The sequence below is a fragment of the Anabrus simplex genome, chromosome 6 (assembly GCF_040414725.1).
Source record: "Anabrus simplex isolate iqAnaSimp1 chromosome 6, ASM4041472v1, whole genome shotgun sequence".
NCBI classification, from domain to species: Eukaryota; Metazoa; Arthropoda; class Insecta; order Orthoptera; family Tettigoniidae; genus Anabrus; species Anabrus simplex.
In genome coordinates this window covers 327,324,787-327,345,934 of record NC_090270.1, presented here as the reverse complement: position 1 = coordinate 327,345,934, position 21,148 = coordinate 327,324,787, and the positions used below count along the sequence as shown (strand labels likewise).

The following is a 21,148-nucleotide window of genomic DNA, read 5'->3' as shown; positions in this document are numbered from 1 at the left end:
TTTAGGCCCGTCAAGATGGCAGTACTGAGGTTAGCGGTGCGTTGTTGTCTGTCAAAAAGCACGTGGCTTTGTTTATCTCGCGCTAGTTAGGTTAAGTTGGCAGCACTGGAAGAGGCCTCTGGCTGAGGTGGAGGAGGCCACTGGGAGGCCACTGGCTGAGGTGGAGGTGGAGGTGGCCACTGGGAGGCCACTGGCTGAGGTGGAGGAGGAGGCCTCTCCCGAGAGCCGGAGGAGGAGGAGGCCGCCGAATCCCTGTATTATACTACTGCTGCTCGACGAAGTGGTATGTTCCGAGCGATGGAGAGATGGCTTGGAATGACATCAGTAGACGAATAAGTTTGAGTAGTGTTTTCAAAAGTATTAAAGATCAAATTTTGAAGATATATTTGGAATTAAAGAGGAAAAATTGGGGCAAATATTCGTTTATAGAAAGAGAAGTTAGGGATTGGAATAAGTTACCAACGGAGATGTTCAATTAATTTCCCAATTCTTTGTAATTATTAAAGAAAAGACACGGAAAACAACAGATAGGCAATCTACCTTCTGGGCGACTGCCCTTAATGCAGATCAGTGGTGACTGATTGACTGATTCACGCCATGTAAATAAAGTAATAATAATAATAATAATAATAATAATAATAATAATAATAATAATAATAATAATAATTGTACCGGGAAGTACACCCCAACGCCGCGCATTCAAATTTAGGGCCTAAATGAACTCCTCTATTGGTAAAACAGTGAAACTGAAACTACACCAACTTAGAACTTTACTCGGGAGATGTCACCACAGAAATATGATGTAATTTTGTTATTGTGCAGTTTCCTAAACTGAGTGAATTACTCCTTGTTTTGTTTGCTATACATCAAGAAGTTTGGACATTCTTCCACAGATGACACTACTAAAAACTATGGTCATGCACCCTGGTGCAAGGTGAAAGAACTTATAATTTAAATAAGTTTTGTATTCCTAAGTTTTTTTTTTTTGATTGATGTTCGTTTATTTTTGTTTTGGCAATATTTCCTCTACCTCTCCGCCAGTTTTGAATCTAACCAATCACTAATTTCTGTAATTAATTTTCAACCTTTCACAGGCTTCTTCTTCGATTTTGAGTGTTACTTTTCAATCAACCAATAAAATTGAGAGGGTGTGTCCTGATTCATCGTGAATGATCTCGAACTTTCCCTGAAGGTTTATAAACTGCGGCTTTTCACGTTTCTTGGTTCGTCGACAGCTAGAACATCTACAAGGTAATAGCGTTATTCTTTCTTGCTACCTTCGCAGTTTAACCCGAGGGAAAGGTCCGAATCTTTAATTATGTAACCAACTTTTCTAAAGTGTAAATCTTCTTTCGACTAATGTAAAATATCATAAAAAGTTAACTGTTAATCGGGGATAGAGAGTGAAGTACCCTCTCGAACTCCCCTTCATCTTGGTTTGAGGTGCCACGTTTTTGTAACCTTTCGTTTCTGCAATGTACACTGACTGACAGAGCAAATGCAACACCAAGAAGGAGTGGTCAGAACTTTATGCCAATTGCAGGGTAGACTGACGTCACTGAGGTATGCTCATGATGTGAAATGCGCCGCTGTGCTGCGCACGTAGCGAACGATAAATGGGACACGGCGTTGGCGAATGGCCCACTTCGTACCGTGATTTCTCAGCCGACAGTCATTGTAGAACGTGTTGCCGTGTGCCACAGGACACGTGTATAGCTAAGAATGCCAGGCCGCCGTCAACGGAGGCATTTCCAGCAGACAGACGACTTTACGAGGGGTATGGTGATCGGGCTGAGAAGGGCAGGTTGGTCGCTTCGTCAAATCGCAGCCGATACCCATAGGGATGTGTCCACGGTGCAGCGCCTGTGGCGAAGATGGTTGGCGCAGGGACATGCGGCACGTGCGAGGGGTCCAGGCGCAGCCCGAGTGACGTCAGCACGCGAGGATCGGCGCATCCGCCGCCAAGCGGTGGCAGCCCCGCACGCCACGTCAACCGCCATTCTTCAGCATATGCAAGACACCCTGGCTGTTCCAATATCGACCAGAACAATTTCCCGTCGATTGGTTGAAGGAGGCCTGCACTCCCGGCGTCCGCTCAGAAGACTACCATTGACTCCACAGCATAGACGTGCACGCCTGGCATGGTGCCGGGATAGAGCGACTTGGATGAGGGAATGGCGGAACGTCGTGTTCTCCGATGAGTCACGCTTCTGTTCTGTCAGTGATAGTCACCGCAGACGAGTTTGGCGTCGGCGTGGAGAAAGGTCAAATCCGGCAGTAACTGTGGAGCGCCCTACCGCTAGACAACGCGGCATCATGGTTTGGGGCGCTATTGCGTATGATTCCACGTCACCTCTAGTGCGTATTCAAGGCACGTTAAATGCCCACCGCTACGTGCAGCATGTGCTGCGGCCGGTGGCACTCCCGTACCTTCAGGGGCTTCCCAATGCTCTGTTTCAGCAGGATAATGCCCGCCCACACACTGCTCGCATCTCCCAACAGGCTCTACGAGGTGTACAGATGCTTCCGTGGCCAGCGTACTCTCCGGATCTCTCACCAATCGAACACGTGTGGGATCTCATTGGACGCCGTTTGCAAACTCTGCCCCAGCCTCGTACGGACGACCAACTGTGGCAAATGGTTGACAGAGAATGGAGAACCATCCCTCAGGACACCATCCGCACTCTAATTGACTCTGTACCTCGACGTGTTTCTGCGTGCATCGCCGCTCGCGGTGGTCCTACATCCTACTGGGTCGATGACGTGCGCATTGTGTAACCTGCATATCGGTTTGAAATAAACATCAATTATTCGTCCGTGCCGTCTCTGTTTTTTCCCCAACTTTCATCCCTTTCGAACCACTCCTTCTTGGTGTTGCATTTGCTCTGTCAGTCAGTGTATTAAAGTGATTTCCATGCGTGCTACCTCAGTAGTTTGGGAATTGCCCCTGTTTCATCGGCCAAGCGCCCTATAGGTTTTACATTTTTGGAGCCCAGTCTTCGCCTACATTCAAATTGTACTCGGGCCGTTTATTTAATCTGTTCTTTTTCACTAAGGCCCTGTAGGTTGGGTACTAGATACCTCTGTGTAATAAGAATTCTCTTTGTAAATAGTGCCTTGTAAGGCCAGAGATTATCAGATTTTCATGCAATGTTGCCTTGAGTAGGCTTGAGAAATTGAGGGCCTGTTAGATTTTTCAGCTTTTGTTAATTGTTAATAGTGCCTCAGGAAGGCTAGATATTGTAATTTAGGAGCAAGTGCTCTTTGAATTAGGGGATTTCTGCCCTTGAATAAATTTGTTCTCATTTTTGAGTTGTAAATTTGAGCTGGGAGCTCAGGAATTGTAAGACGAGGGGCTTGAAGCCCAGAACCTCCAAAAACCACTAAATTTTGGATTTTACTTGTCTTGCTTCTACATTATCATATTTCCTTGTTATGAAAAATTGTTAAGTTTCAAGTCCTAAAAGAAATATAACCTTTGTTAAAATTCTAAGTCAATTCTTGAAATTGTACATAGATCCATTAACCCCAACACCTTCTTTAACCTCTTTCTGCTCCACGGGTAACCCAGGAATAATAATAATAATAATAATAATAATAATAATAATAATAATAATAATAATAATAATAATAATAATAATAATAATAATAATAATAATAATAATAATAATAATAATAATAACTAGAGGATTCGAGCTGCTCCGCAGCATTCGTTATAAATGGATCAGGTCACGTATCTCGATATACAATTGCGCCATGCGCTGCCCGGGTACTATTTCGAACGTTTATTTTTGGGGTTTGTTTTATCTGCTTACAATTTATTTTTGTACATTTTGCTTAACGTCGCACCGACACAGATAGGTGTTACGGCGACGATGGTGTAGGAAACCGCTAGGAGTGGAAAGTAAACGACCATGACCTTAATTAAGGTACAACCCCAGCATTTACCTGGTGTGAAAATAGGAGACTATTGAAAACCACCTTAAGAGCTGCCGGCAGTGGAGCTCGAACCCACTATCTCCAGAATGCAGGAGGACAGCTACGTGAGCCAAACTTCGCAGCCACAAGCTCGGTGTTTACGAACTATTTTGTAGCTTTAGAGTTATTGTTGTGTGTTTAATGTTTTGTTTCACGTGGAACTTTGTCCTTGTCGTAGCCCAGATTGTCTGGGAAGTATTTATTTATACATTAAAATAATAAACAAAAAATAATTTTATCACAATTACAAAAATGCTTTCGAGTGCTATTTTCCAAAGGAACTTGCTAAATACCTCCACACCTAATACGGTGAAGATAGCAAATTCCCGGGCGTAAAGACAGGGGAATGCGAAATATTGAAACGCGACAGCAAATGATTTTTTTTGCAAAATAACGTGTCAGCTTAATTCTACGTCCTTTCCCTCAAACTGAAGCGATATTATTGAAAGTAAACTTATTTTTAATACATAGTTACGTGTACATTTAAAGTTCGCTACTGTACTAAATAGTAATTGATAATGGTACTGGAGATGGTGTTTAGTGATTTTTTGTTTTAAGTATAGTGTACGCTGTTATGATAGAGGCTGGAAAACTTTTTTTAATTTTCAGTTTTGCTTGTTGTAGTGTTATTTACGTGGCTCGAATATGTGTTCGTGATTTTGATATTGTTTAGACGATAAATAAGATTTCGTGGTTAACGCGGTTAATGTTGAATATAATACTTCTTCTTCACTTAAATTATGAATATTATCAGCGTCAAGTACTTTGTGTACAACATACGTCCATTGTTTTACTCGGTTTCAAAACAAACCGCAAATCTACGCCAAGACAATCGCCATGTTGAATTCTGCATTACGGTCTGAAATACTGTAGTTGGTCTTACACCTTCCCTTCTGTTTGCACGTAGACGTAAGTTACTAGGAACGTTCTGCCATCTGTTGAGTACATTTAGAATCTGAAAATTGTTAGAGAATCAACGATTATCTAGCAGAGAATAGTATTCTTCCGTGATTAGAGGAAGTGTGTTCTCTCCGGCTTGACAGGTAGTAATCAAACATAGCTGCATGCAATGACATTATTAAGGATGAAAGTCACATGATACATGAGAACTATCATTTGTACCAGTTCATTGCACGGGAATTTGCTGTGGATTACATGTTTCCTCCAGAGATTTATGCGAAGTAACTTGCCTTTATTCACACGTCTTTTATTGCTAGGGGCTTTACGTCGCACCGACACAGGTAGGTCTTATGGCGACGATGGGATAGGAAAAGCCTAGGAGTTGGAAGGAAGCGGCCGTGGCCTTAATTAAGGCATTTGCCTTGTGTGAAAATGGGAAACCACGGAAAACCATTTTCACGGCTGCTGATAGTGGGATTCGAACCTACTATCTCCCGCATGCAAGCTCACAGCCGCGCGCCTCTACGCGCACGGCCAACTCGCCCGGTATTCACACGTCTAATGCGACATGTGGAAATGATATTTTCCTACGACAGCGCGGGGCAGTAACGAAAATATGGCGAAAAAGAGCAAATTCGAGAGAGAATGGGGATGATTTCCGAATTCATTGTTCGGTATAGCTCCTGCTCCGAAGTTGTGCGAAGTTCTCTGTGCTTCTCAGGTTGCATATTGTATCTCTGACCAATTGCGTGGCGCCCTGACGTTGATGATACCTCCCTTAATATCGTCCCTGTTCTGCCAAAACGGCGAATGTGACAATGCTCTTCTATCCATTATTTCCATTAAGACTGGTCACGCCTTCCAGCCACATATTCCATAAGAACAATTTTCGTTGAGTTCATTTTCCTATGCAGGTGTGTAAAGGAAAATGAACCTTAAATACATCACACTCTAGGAGTGGGTAAATGCCATGCAAACATACATTCCTTCAGTATTGTACAGTAAAGTTCATTTTCCTTTACACACGTACATAGGAAACTGAACTCAACGAAAATTTTTCGGATGGACTGCATATCAATATATGGCTTCAAGGCGTAACCAGTCTTAAGGGAAATAATGCATAGGAAGAGCATTGTTACATTCGCCGTTTTGGCAGAACAGGGACGATATCTGCCTCACTGTAAAGAGTAAAATGGCTCTTTAATTTTTCCCGTTATCCACCTTGAAGTGACATGCACGACATACCCCAGGGGCTTTCGACTAAATATTCAGTTCTTGGTAACATTCTGCGTTATTATCCTTCGTATGATAAATACGTACGTGGCATAGAGGTACGGAAATAACATACTCTTAAACGCTTGTAATATACAATCTTTGATAGATCTAATGTCAACGAATAATATTTGAGAATAATCTTCCTAAAAGTAGCAACTCCATGTGGTCAAACAGTTAGACACACAGACAGGCACCAAAGGGCAATGTTCTACCTTATGTTTCCTCGGTGTACTTTAGGTGGGATTAATTATGAAGACGAGAGAAATATTGCGCATCCTCTGATGTTCTCCTGTTATGGATCCTGTAGTTGTGCGAGGGTGTCCGTCAATGGCTGCAAAGCATAAAGCCCGTAGAAAATAGTAAGTTTCTCTGTCATTTGAAGAGTAACAAAACGTCGCTGCCGGGACAAAAACTCCTATGTGAAATATTTTAGCTGGGAACTTTGGCCGGTATGGTTCTGTCATTTAAGGTGCAATATTGTGTGCTGATTGTCAAGGCATTCTCGCTTTTCATAATGTACGTGCTGCGGGTCAGTATATCTCCCAAAATATTATCACATAGGAGGTTTTGTCCCGGCAACGACGAAAAATTATTTAAAATGAAGGGGCGTTTCACTAGTCCACAGGTTTTACAAGAAGCCAAGTCTAATCAGTGATTTTTAAACGACATGCATACGAATACCTGCTCCTGAATGAGTAAACTCTTAATATGAAGTTGGGTCGAGATATAATCAACAGTGCAAAAGAAAATTGAGAATATCTCTTCTGGTATTCGTATAAACCCCAGTCTATTAGATGATTATTAAAATATATGCATATCGAAACCGGCTCCTGGATGAGTAAATTCCAAATATGAAGTTTAGTTGACATATAATCAATAGTGTACGAGAAAACAAAAACGCCTATTCCAATCTTCCTATAAATCCCCAGTCTATTCAGTGGTTTATAAATGATATGGATATCAAAACCTATTCCTGGATGAATAGACTCTAAGTATAAAGTGTGGTTAAGATCTGTTCAGCCGTTTACACATGATGGTGGAACAAACGGGCAAACAGACGGACACGAAACCTAAAAACTACTGATATGATCTCGGGTTGACCTAAAACAGATAAATATATCAAAATTTGGCGAAATAAGTGACATTACACCCCCTTGAGTTTTATTTATAAGTATTGATGAAAGAGTTAGTCGCTTAGCAACCTGCTAAGTGCAGAGTGTATTGCTGGGTGGGGTAAGCCTTCGCCTGCAATTATCCCAGTGCTCATTTAGTGCCTTGATGTTAGAATTTCTCAAAGTCGACTAAACTTAGAGATCTATTAATGTCTCATGATTCATTGGCAGGTAATTCCGGAGAGAATAAAACAGAAAGGAAGGAAATTGGTCCAGTAGCATGGGTGGACGGATTGGCCAAAGCTGTTTTTAGTAAATTCTGTTAATATATAGATAATAATAATAACAATACCAATCAGTTCGTTGCCTTATCGTGAGATGGTACATCGCCAACGGACGTGAGCTACATGTACACTCAACCGCACAAAAATATTATTCGGCAAATATTTATTTATTTATTTATTTATTTATTTATTTATTTATTTATTTATTTATTTATTTATTTATTTATTTATTGCCATTTGCTTTACGTCGCTCCGCCACAGATAGGTCTAAGGGCGACGATGGAATAGGAAAGGCCTAGGAATGGGAAGGAAGCGGCCGTGGCATTAATTAAGGTAGAGTCCCAGCATTTTCCTGGGGTGAAAATGGGAAAGCACGGAAAACCATCTTCAGGATTCGAAGCCACTATCTACCAGATGCAAGCTCACAGCTGCGCGCCCGTAGCCGCACGGCCATCTCGCCCGGTAATATTTAATTTCATACATTCTCGAAGGAGCCTCCGTGGGTCAGGCGGCAGCGTGCCGGCCTCTCACCGCTGGGTTCGATCGTTAAATCCCGATCACTCCACGTGAGATTTGCGCTGAACAAAGCGGAGGCAGGACAGGTTTTCTCCAGGTACTCCGGTTTTCCCGGTCGTATTTCATTCCAGCAAGCTGTGAGTTTGCATACGGAAGATACTGGATTCGGACGGCATTGTCGGGAGCCCTGTAGGTAGTTTTCCGTGGTTGCCTATTTTCACACCAGGAAAATTCAGGGGGTGTACCTCAGTTTATTAATGTCATGGCCGCTTCCTTCCCATTCCTATTCGTTTCCTATACCATTGTCGCCTATCTGTGTCTGTGCGACGTAAAACAAATTGTTAAAAGAATTAAATAATTAAAGCAACAATCTCCAATATCATTTTATCTGACAGTCAATATTCATTGCCCCAGAAGAGTGCGACAGCCTTCAGCATCCGGTGCAATTCCAATCCTCGTCACTAGATGGGGGCTTCATTCATTCCTTTCCTGACCCGGTCGAAAGTTAGCATATTTGTAACCTATATGCAGTTGATGATTATTTATTTCTGAAATCTAAATGTTTGGTTTAGACGAATACAATGTTACTATTCGAACGTTATAAAGTCCACTGTCATAATAAAATGATTTTCCTACCATTTTCCTTTTGAACTGTTCTGCCTGGTATTTCTAAAGAGAGGATTTACCCTGAAACGTACAGTTTTCTTCTTCTATTTCTTCTTCTTCTTCCTCCGCTTTTTCCACATCTTCGGGTCGCGGATGCAAATTGTCTAGCACATGTGTATTTGGTCCTGTTTTACGACCGGATGCCCATCCTGACACAAAGCCTAAGTGAAGGGATATAATCATTATTGTGTGTTTATTTGGTGGTTGGTAGTGTGGTGTGTGTCTGAGTACGAAGATGACAGTGTAAGTCCCCGAGCCAGAAAAACTAGTCGGACGGGATTAAAATCGGCCGAGAATCGAACCCGGGACCCTCTGAACTGAAGGCGATTCATCCAAGGAATCGAACTCTGAAATATACTGTGCAGTTATTCAAAAATAAAGGAAAAAGAACACATCGTATTGGATAAGTTCCTCGCAAGTTCACTGTTCTGAGAAAAATGAACCTGTATTTATTTATTTATTTATTTATTTATTTATTTATTTATTTATTTATTCAAGTTGCTTTACGTCGCACCGACACAGATAGGTCCTATGGAGGCGATGGGATAGGAAAGGGCTAGGAGTGGGAAGGGAGCAGCCGTGGCCTTAATTAAGGTAGAGCCTCAGCATTTACCTTGTAGAAAATGGGAAACAACGGAAAGCCGTCTTCATGACTGTTGACAGTGGGGTTCGAACCCACTGTCTCCCGGATGCAAGGCTCACAGCTGCGCGCCGTTAACCACATGGCCAACTTGTTCGTTATTTATTTATGACACAATCCTGTACAGAGTTATCCTTGAGTTACAAAAGACGTTATGAATGAATGAATGAATGAATGAATGGGCCGGGCTGAGTGGCTCAGACGGTTAAGGCGCTGGTCTTCTAACCCCAACTTGGCAGGTTCGATCCTGGCTCAGTCCGGCGGTATTTGAAAGTGCTCAAATAGGACATCCCGTGTCGGTAGTTTTACTGGCACGTAAAAGAACTCCTGTGGGACTAAATTCCGGCACCTCGGCGTCTCAGAAGACCTTAAGAAGTAGTTAGTGGGACGTAATGCAAATAACGTTATTATTATGATTATGAATGAATGAATGAATTAATTAATTAATTAAATAATGCTCTCAGCCTACAGACACGGAATTCCAGCAGCTGGGGAAAAATATTCTACCTATTTGAACATTAACAAATTCACATGCAATGTAACAATTAATTACATTAGGAATATTAATAAATGACGGTAATGTTTTTACGCCCCACTAACCACTTTCACAGTTTTGGTAGATTCCGAGGTGCCGGAATTTAATTCCGCAGGATTTCTTTTACGTGCCAGTAAATCTACCGACACGAGGCTGACGTATTTGAGCACCTGCAAATACTACTGGACTGATGCAGGATCGAACCTGCCAAGTTGGGGTAAGGAGGCAAGCGCCTCAACCGTCTGAGCCACCGAGCTTGGCAATGTTAATAACAACAAACAGACAATAATCAATATTGTAAATACTAGTGATATCCCGTTCTTTCTTGTAATATTTATAGAAGATTTATGGCCCAACCTTCTGCTATATGGTATTTGCCTGCCCATGAAATATGTCATATAGAATCTATAGCACCAAGCTCGATATCTGCAGTAGCTTAAGTGTTGCCAGTGCCCAGTATTCGGCGGATAGTGGGTTCGAACCCCACAGTCGGCAGCCCTGAAGATAGTTTTCCATGGTCTCCTATTTTCACATCAGGCAAACGCTGGGGATGTACCAAAATTAAGGCCATGGCCCCTTCCTTCCCACTCCCAACCCTTTCCTTACTCATCGTCGCCGTAAGACCTGTCTGTGTCGGTGCGACGTAAAGAAACTTGAAAAATATACTGTATAGCTATGATGATTGTTGTAAGTTTCCTCAAGTTTTATATCTAAATGGTGGGTGAATTATATTTTGATAATAATTAAATTTAAGGCTGGTATAATATTAAACGCGAGAGCAATACAATGCTCTCATTCCTATCTGTGCGACTGTACATTAAGAGTAGAGCAAAGCCGTCTAGGTAATGATCATTAAAGCTTCTAGAAGAAGAGAAAATGGTTTCTACGGTCCATTATCTCACCACTAATTGCACTGGAGTGGTTGGCTCTAAGATCAGCTGTTATTATCTTCAGAAATTTGCCTGCCATTCATTTCTGTGTTTGGCTGAAGACCTCCAGGACCATGAGCTTCTAAAATGTGTAAATCTCACTAAAGAGAACTAAAAGTAAGATTTAGAAAGTGAGATTTTGATTAATCTTTAAAAACGCTTAGTGATGAGATCTTTGTTCGTCGATTGTCTGTAGAACTTTATAAGGAAGGAAGTTAAATCAACGATATGTTATATCCTTCTTCTACACAGTGCGTAATTCTTGCACTGACAAATATTATGACGTTTACAATCAGACATACACATTAATGAATTTCAAACTATCCAAATTCGATGAACTAATTCAGTTACTGTGATTAGCTGCCACCCCCAAAGGTCCGAATTCGATTCATGGCCCTGCCACGAAATTTGAAAAAGTAGCACGAGGGCTGGAATGGGGTCCACTCAGCCTTGGGAGTCAACTGAGTGGAGGTGGTTCGATTCCCTCCTCAGCCATCCTCGAAGTTGTTTTCCGTTATTTTCCACTTCTCCTCCGGCAAATGTCGGGATGCACCTAACTTAAGGCCACGGGCGCTTTCTTCCCTCTCTTCCTTGCCTATCCCTTCCAATCATCCCATTCACCCACCAGGCCCCTGTTCAGCATAATAGGTGAGACCACCTGGGTGAGGTAAAGTATCAGGCTCCAGTGGTAGGACACCTTACTGAGCCCGAGGGGAAAACCAACCCTGGACGGTGAACAGATTAAAAGAAGGAAGAAAGAAGAATGAGATAAGATAAAATAGAACGGGCGGTAAAGAAAATGAAAGAGGAACTTGGAAAGCGGATCACAATCCAAGGAGAGGAAATCAAAACTCTGAGATTTGCCGATGATATTGCTTTATCTCAGTCTGCAGAATATGTGGTGAAATGGCTGAATGGTAGTAACAGGGTCTTGGGGAAGGAGTACAAGATTAAAATATATAAGACCAAAACAACAATAATGGAGTGCAGTCGAACGATGTCAGGTGTTGCAGAAAATATTAGATTAGGTAAGGAAGTCTTAAAGGAAGTAGATTAATATTGTTCCTTGGGTAGTAAAATAAAGATGGTAGAATTAAGTAGGACATAAAATGCGGACTAGCACAAGCGAGGAATGTCTTTCCTAAGAATCGAACATTGATATAGGAATTGGAAAGACGTTTTTGAAGACTTCCTTACGAAGCGTGGGATTATATGAAAGTGAAACATGGACTTTAACTAGCTCAGAAGGAAAGATAATGGAAGCTTTGAAATGTGGTGTTACATAAGAATGCTGAGGGTAAGATGGGTAGATCGTATCAAGAATCAAGAGGTACTGGCTCGACTTTGGTGATAGGGGATCGATTTGGTTAAATTTGACGAGAAGAAGAAATAGAATGGTAGGACACACCTTCAGACACCCAGGACTTATTCAGTTGGCTTTTGTGGTAAGTGTAGGCGTTAAGAACGGTAGGGGTAAACCAAGGTATGAATATGGGGAGCAGATTAGAGCAGATGTAGGATGTGGTAGTTACGTATAAATAAAAATGTTAGTAGAGGATAGGGTGGCATGGAGAGCTGCATCAAACATGTATATTGACTGACCACTCAACAAATTTTTTCATCTTCTCCTCCTTCTTTTCCCACACGTGTGGGGTCGCAGGTGCGAACTGTGTCGCACATGTGGATTTGGCCGTTTTACGACTGGATGCCCTTTCTGACTCCAAATTTATATGAAAGGATGTTATCACTATTGCGTGTTTCGGTAGTGGTTGGCAGTGTAGTGTGTTGTCTGAATATGAAGAGGAATGTGTTGGAACAAACAGAAACACACAGTCTCCGAGACAGAAGAATTAATCAAACACGATTAAGATCCATGACCCGGCCGGGAATCGAACCCGGGACCCTCTGAACCGTAGGCCTCAAAGCTGACCATTCATCCAATGAGTCGGACACTGATCACTTAACAATAACAAGAAGGTAAGTCCATATTATGTTAAACCCAAGGTGTGCTCTTCAGCTTGTCATTGAATGTAGTATGTAAACTTGTATTTATAAATTGTAAGACACCTTCGCTATTTTGGTAGAACTCATTTTTAATTTCTTTCAGATTTCGTTCTTTTACAAATAATTACTTAAATGTTATGTTGTTTAATTTGAGGTATTAATTTTCACTGTAAAATTGGCACGCTGTTAACATGCGAAACATTAGTTACTTCCACTGAAACATCGTGTGTTTTGGTTGTTTCTCCCGAACAATGAAGATATCTGTATAATAGCACAAAGGGTAAAGCAACGCCGACACCTGGTAATCTGCAGGCCTTCGGGCTGAACAGCGGTCGCTTGGTAGGCCAAGGCCCTTCAAGGGCTGTAGTGCCATGGGGTTTGGTTTTTGTTTGTAAAGCAACGCATTTTAGTATGGACCGAGAGGTGCTATGTGATTGTCACAACGTTTATTGCCCCCCAGGATGAGACTGGTATGTAACCCTGCTGGATGATGAGTGAATCCCAGGAGTACATACATCTACAGACGTGGGGATATAGTTCCTAAATTTCTCGACTCACTGACGGGAGATCGAACTCCTGTCCTTTCGGATGAGTCAGCACGCCGGCTTGGCAGTTTTACAGAAAAATAAACACCATTAAAATACTTTACGCACATATATAAGCAGGGGAAGTAATAGTTCGATTGAATACGTTGACACGATGGACAGTTAGACTGGCATCTCTTATATATAATTTAGAGAAATAACTAAAGTCACAATTAAGTCTTACCTTGAACCACCACGTTTGCCCCGATGACCATATCTGCAGTCAGCAAAATGCTAAAGATAAAACGACACCAATCTTCTACATATCGCATTTCTTCTTCCAAGATCACAAACACGGCATCACTTCATATTACACACGTACTCTCGTACTTCCATCCTCCAGGCAAGCCCTTCCACTTGATTCGTCACGAACGGTAAGAATACTCATGAGTATTTGGTGCCCCATCACATTCTTCAGATATTAAAGTTTTTTCCTCTCGATGCACGCTCAATATCAATGTCCAAAAAAGTAACTGGGGTAGGTAAGGGAGAACTTTTGCAATTTTAACATGAAAAGAAAAAATTCTAATTTTTATATGATATTTTTTCAAAGTGTAAAATTGTTGATTAAGTTTCACGAAAAAGCATATAAATGACCTGATAAATTTATTCAATTTCTCTTAAACTAAAGTAATTTTTACGTAAGTCTAAAGGACACATTTAGAAACCTGTGTCATACTCCGTCGAACAGATTGCCATATCGCGAATTACTTCTCCAAAGTAAGTATCGCTATGCCTGTTTTAACGTGACAAAACTCTACCGTTATGAATCCCAATTTTACAGGAATATTTATTCTATCCAATGGAACTATAATTATGTATTTAAAGCTTATTTTATTCCCTCAAACATGACACGTAACACATGAAAGGAATCTTAGCGAGAAACACTTATATTTATGTGAATTAATAATCAAATATTATCTACGAATCTTATTTTCCAACATGTGAAATAGTTAATACAAATGAACTATAATTTGACAATGGTATGCTTTTGTTTGTGCTGTATTTGACGTCTTGATTTTCCTTACTTACTGACTGAATTAATAGATTTTAGGATAAATTTGTGAAGTTTTCTACACAAATATTGGTCTATGGACTAATTAAAACATCACAGAATACTTATACATGCCATTTTGTACATATATCACCGTATTTGACATAGGTAAAATTCTGCGTGTTTGTATTAAAATACAAAAAGTAATCTTAAAATTCATAAACACGACATTGAGAAAATAATATTATAATTTGACGATATTTTGTTTTTCAATAATTAATTATACAGTACATGAGTAGGAAGTCTCTTGTTTGCCATGGTAGAATTACTTTGAAACTTTAAAAACTTTCGTTCATCTACCTGTAAAATGGGTGAAAATGGAAAACAGAAATAATATATGGGATATTGAAACAATTATATTAGGACAAGGGGAATGGACAACATTCCTCCACTAGAGAGCTGGAAGTTCTCAAGTGAGCACTTTCACACGTTCAATGTTGCGACTCGTACGGCTTCGCGATGTGAAACTCACAGATGCTTGCGTCTGGACTCAGCGTGCTGTTCCCAGGACGAACGCGCCACTACTGGGTGCAACTAGGAGCGTCGCAGAGCTGCGCCGACTCGTAGTGAAGCTAGCGAATTTCTCTGCCGGACCTGCGATTTCCCCAGCACTGCGTTAAGCTTCTGATATACAATTCATCATTACCAGATCGTGCAGCAAATATCTGGGTGAATATTTATTTTCTACGATTATGTTGTAATAAACATGTAATTCATCGAAACCTCAGGGGTAATAATAATAATAATAATAATAATAATAATAATAATAATAATAATAATAATAATAATAATAATAATAGGAGCTGGAAAAGAAAGGACAAGGGAAAGAATTTGGAACCCCAATAGAATTGAGATTATTGGATGAAGAAAATGAAGACCTTTAGCGCAATATAGAGAAAATTACAGACACAACCACAGTATGAAGATTTTGAAAATATCTCCAAATTAAAACCACACCAATGTATGGATGAAGTGGTACGATGGGATCTACAAACACTTGCGGATGATGTAATGACTATAGGCATTCCACGTTAAGAAAACGGTATTATTCTTATGGCAACAGGGTTGCCATATCGAAGGGCTCTGCTAAATACCCCCACGGGAAAACGGTGGCACATAAATTTGTAAAATTCATTATTTAAGTTCAAGATAAAAAGCGGAAGAAACTGAGCTACAAATTACTTTCATGGACTAAAGGGAACGGGGGGTTTACAGGGGCTATTTTTGGTTTGTACGGAACCAGAGGTACACTACGGCACATAAAAACCTCAGCACTGAGGTATAAGGCAAATTTGGGTAGAAAATAGAAAAATAATATTCTTATGGGCTCGAGAGGTGAGGGATGCATTTAGTTGCATTTAATAAGTTTCCCCAGGCAGTGCGGACTACTACTGAGCTGTCGTATCGCTCACGAAAACTATAGTAAAAATTAAATGCTTTCGTAAAAAATAGTAAAATTAAAATTCGCGTAACAAAAAACAGTTGAATAACAAAGCCAAGCACAAATAAAACACATGGCATATTTTTATCAGTACAAGTAATGCCATGACATATCGCTGCACACCACAACACCAAAATCTTCAGTAACAACTTCCGTACAGTACGAAAATAATAGAACACACACAAATACAATGCACTATGCAACCGACTCTCATTAAACACAAGCACGCACCGATTTAAAGCCTAAAAACATACACGCAAAAAAATAAAATACTGTAGATGACTTGACTGCACAAGTGAGCTGCCGGCGATTCACAGAATGAGGAACTACACGAGGCTTGTACCAGTGCAACACAGAAGAAGGGAATTGAAGGAAGGCAACGAAGCGATGGCTGTTCCTGCAATTGTGCTTCCTCCCTACAAATATATATAGGAAAAAAAAATTTATGTAGTTTTTTTACGCTTTCGCTAGTGCCTACTTCGAGGAAACCTTGAGCTGAAGTTGCCTACCCACGCTTCAAAGTTCAGAGCCTCTATAAGCTAGGGAACAGGAAGGATTGCAACAACTATCGAGGAATCTCATTGATTAGTATACCAGGCAAATAATTCACCGGCATCTTGGAATGGAGGGTGAGATGAATGGTAGAGAGGAAGTTGGATGAAGTTGGTTTCAGACCACACAGGGGCTGTCAGGATCAGTTTTTCAGTATGCGCCAGGTAATTGAAAAATTTTACGGGAGGAATTGATAGTTGTGTTTATGTTTCGTAGATCTAGATAATGCATCTGACAAGGTACCGAGGGAAAAAATGTTCGCCACACTGGGGGACTATGGAATTAAGGATAGACTATTAAAACCAATCAAAGCCATTTATGTTGACAATTGGGCTGCAGTGAGAATTGATGGTAGAATGAGTTCTTGGTTCAGGGTACTTACAAGGGTCACCTTTGCTGTTCGTAGTTTACATGGATCATCTGCTGAAAGGTATAAAGTGGCAAGGAGTGATTCAGTTAGGTGGAAATACAGTAAGCAGTCTGGTCTATGCTGAAGACTTGGTCTTAATGGAAGATTGTGCCGAAAGCCTGAAGTCTAATATCTTGGAACTTGAATTTATAGTAGGTGCAATAAATATGGTATGAAAATTAGCCTCTCGAAGACTAAATTGATGTCAGTAGGTAAGAAATTCAACAGAATTGAATGTCAGATTGGTGATACAAAGCTGGAACAGGTAGATAATTTTAAGTATTTATGTTGTGTGTTCTCCCAGGACGGTAATATTGTAAGTGAGATTGAATCAATATGTAGTAAAGCTAATGCAATGAGCTCGCAGTTGCGATCAACAGTGTTCTGTAAGAAGGATGTCAACTCCCGGACGAAACTCTCCTTACATCGGTCTGTTTTCAGACCAACTTTGCTTTACGGGAGCGAAAGTTGGGTTGACTTAGGATTTCTTATTCGTTAGTTAGAAGTAACAGACATGAACGTAGCGAGAATTATTGCTCGTACTAACAGGTGGGAACAATGACAGCAGGGTCTTCGGAACGAGGATATAAATGCTAAGTTAGGAAGGATCTAGATGGATGAAGCTGTAAGCTTAAACCGGCTTTGGTGGTGGGGTCATGTTAGACGAATGGAGGAGAATAATGGACTCTGTTGATTGCAGGGTAAGAGGAGTAGAGGGAGACCAAGACTACGGTGGTTAGACTCAGTTTCTTACGATTTAAGGATAAGAGATACAGAAGTAAATGAGGCCTCAGCACTAGTTTCAAATAGGGGATTGTGGCGACGTTCATTAAATTCACAGAGGCTTGCAGACTGAACGCTGGAAGGCATAACTGTCTATAATGATAATATGTGTATGTATGTTTAAAAATTGTAAATTAAAAATATAACTGGAGTCGTAAATATTAATATCATTTCTCTCAGATTTTTAGTAGCTTTGAAGCTTTTACCGCACTTGAAGTTGCCGTGCTGGAAATATGTTCTGAAGCCAATTGGGAAAGATCATTTACTAAGGAAAACTTTTAGTGTAGGAAGCCTCTTCACAGACCAAAAAGTCGGCAAATCACAGACTATCAATATGTCGGCTACCGACTTCAAGTCAATAAACTTACTCCATTGCAAAGGTCGCGTTCCCATGGTACATGGTCTGCGAGTAAAGTATTACGCAATCTTTCGCAAGTGCCAAGCAACATTCGCTTAATTAGGAGGAAGAGTAAATTGAAAGTTTGTCCAAGTAGTGAAATCGTACCATTCATGGGAGTGATTTATTAATTTCTTTCATTGTACCGAGTGAACAGGGATAATGGCTATCGGGTTGTTTTTTCTGGGTCCGGATACACGGGGCGACTTTTGAAGCGTTAGCGGTATCGCGCCACTCTCATAGTATGGCGACGACTTGCGACTTCTTATAGTGGCACGGTCTTTCGCAGTGGAGGAAATGGAAGTGGAAGAAGTAGCGCGATAGTGTATTTGTCTCTTTTGGAGAGAAAGAAGAGGAAGAAGAAAAAGTTATGGATTTATCCCATTATACAGGAGCGAACATCAACGAGTATATTTCATACTATGTACCTTAGTCTCAGAGCAGATGCGCAGTGGAATTCTTTAACTATTGTAGGACGTCTGTCACATCATTTGATGAACAGTATGTAATTCTGAAAGAAAGGTTGTCTCGTCAAGACAAATAATGTGACAGACATCCTACGATATTTAAATAATTCCACCGCGCATCTGCTCTGAGACGAGGGTATATTGTATAAAATATACTCGTTGATGTTCGCTCTTTTATAATAGGATGACTCCAGAACCTCCTCTTCCTTCTCTTTTTTTCTGAAAAATGGACAAATACACTAGCGCAGCTTCTTCTTTCACTTCCATACCTTCGACTGCGAAAGACCGTGTCACTCTTAGAAGTCGCAAGTCAAGTCATCGCTATAAAATGAAGTGGTGCGACACAACTCACGCTTCAAAGGTCGTCCCGTGTGTCCGTACCCTTAGGATCAAAGGTCTTTACTATTGTATATCACGTCACCAAATACTGTGCATTGGCAATGCATTGCTCCAATAGAGTGATCCCTTATGGTAAAGAAACAACTCTTTTCATCAGAAACTAAAACTAACGGGAGTCATCAGTTAAAATAATATTTCCGTCAATAGTCTTGGGGTAGAACTGGCGAGTGAAAAGACATTGAGATCAATATATATCAGTGATGGAATAAAGATCTGTTGAAAGCCATACTTTTCTGTGTCGACTTAAGCCCAATTCACACGAGGATAGTTTACTGGAGTCAAGTACTTGAAGCAAGCTGACTTGCCTTGAAATCTCCACGTATGATTACATCAGGACAGTCAAGTTGTAACTTTACTTGCAAGTAAATTTGAGTTGCCGAGCCGTCCACGTTTGCGTCCACTTCCCCTCACGTGACTGACTTGACTCCATCAGTTGCCCCGTCTGAACTTCGAATTGTAGGCAAATCAACTTGAAAACAGAGCACGTGAAATTTTCTCTAGATGTCTAATATATTTGTTAATATATATTAACGAATGCTCCTAATACTAAGTGAAATGCAAACAAATACTGCAGTTCCTCTACATGATTTTATAAACAATACAAAAATTTATGGTTCCCATGAGCTAACAAATTATCTTCCACTATTTCTTTGAATAAGTTTTTGGATGCACTATGCAAAGCCCTTTTACTAGTCCATCCTTTAACCCAAGTTTACTTATTCTTATTTTTAAGACTGTTTTGAAATTCAAGCAATAAAAATGCGCAAATTAGCTGTATGCATGCTTAGATTTGTGCACTTGGCATCTCTACTTCAGTAAACTGAATGCAGATTTGCAGACACTTTCTAGTGAACTGCAATATTAAACCGCTGTAGTTTACGCGTTCTTCTAACGACAGTTAGCATGTTTTTTCTCCGTCCGATTTGAAATTATTGGCTTCATGTTTAGAGGTTTCATGTACTTGTCTCCAGTAAACTACCTCCGTGTGAATTAGACTTTGGTTAGTGGATGTTTGAAGCTTTTAAGTCTGGAGAAATCACTAAATATAACGCATATATCATACCTGTAAAAATACACACTTTATAAAGAATGACAGTCTCCTCCTACAAGAACATCCTCAGATTATATCAAATTACTTTAGGCTTAAATCATGCTCGTATACAGGATGATTCATTATAGTGCAAGTTAAAACAGGTGTATGTACACGATATTAGAAGCAAAAGTGTATTAGTAAACACGGGTCCACAAATCAGAAGTTTGTAAGATAATTTAGAATTTGTGATCACCAGTCACCACTGACTTGACTGTGGGTAAACGTCATCCAAATGAGGACAATGCACCAATTTAAAATCAAGAAAATTTATTAGAAATTAGAAGTTCAGTTGTTTTCAACGAATAAGACACACTTACTTGGTATGTTACACTTACGGTTCAGATTGACTGCACAGTGTACTTGCTCGTAATGAATGGTGGAAGTGTTCAACGTGTCGTCCTTGTACCCGGGTGCAGGCAATCCTCAAAGCTCCTCAAGCAACTAAGATTGTAACGGTTCAAATCCCGTTACAAGATGATATCTGTATTTTTATTATTGTATGATTTTATCTGTATTTTATTATTATTATTATTATTATTATTATTATTATTATTATTATTATTATTATTATTATTATTATTATTATTATTATTATTATGTCAGTATTATTATTATGTTATCTGTGATATTGTTACTATTATTGTAATTATCAGTCTTATTTAATTCGATTTTGCAATTGCCTGTTGCTTGCAAGATTGTACTTAGATTTATGCATATATACGTATGTGTAGTATAACACTCAATACCTGTACAGTGAGAATTGTTGTATATATCAGAGATTGGGTGTGACGTTGGGACATTGTGCAAGATTAGTGGCGATTCTGCCAAGTCATCGCCGCGCCATGGCTACGGCATTGTATTTATTTAGATATGCGCTCACTGAGTTAGCCGCCTCCGGGCTATTTCACCACTGTATGCAATATTTGCCGCGTTGTGGGAGTATGTCATTGTTAATTCTGGAGATTACGTAGCTGTGTCAACCAACGTCTATATAAGGTGGATGCATATTGTAGCGTCAGTCATTAGTTATACGGATGCAGTACAGTGAAGTAGTCTACTAGATCAAGAGGCCTTAGTTGGTCAGTCAACCAGTGTGAACGAGAGATGGTGAAGACTCAGTGAGCCATTAT

General features: G+C 40.3%; 1 protein-coding gene across 1 annotated transcript in view; it reads right to left on the bottom strand.

Moving 5' to 3' along the window:
- The window catches only part of LOC136876009 (alkaline phosphatase, tissue-nonspecific isozyme-like), a 317,503-nt gene extending 303,819 nt beyond the window's left edge, over positions 1-13,684 (bottom strand). The window contains exon 1 of the mRNA XM_067149621.2: positions 13,608-13,684. Within this exon, the coding sequence (XP_067005722.2) occupies positions 13,608-13,638 (31 nt within the window). The 5' untranslated portion in view covers positions 13,639-13,684. The remainder of the gene's footprint in view (positions 1-13,607) is intronic.
- Between the last annotated feature and the right edge of the window lie 7,464 nt (positions 13,685-21,148).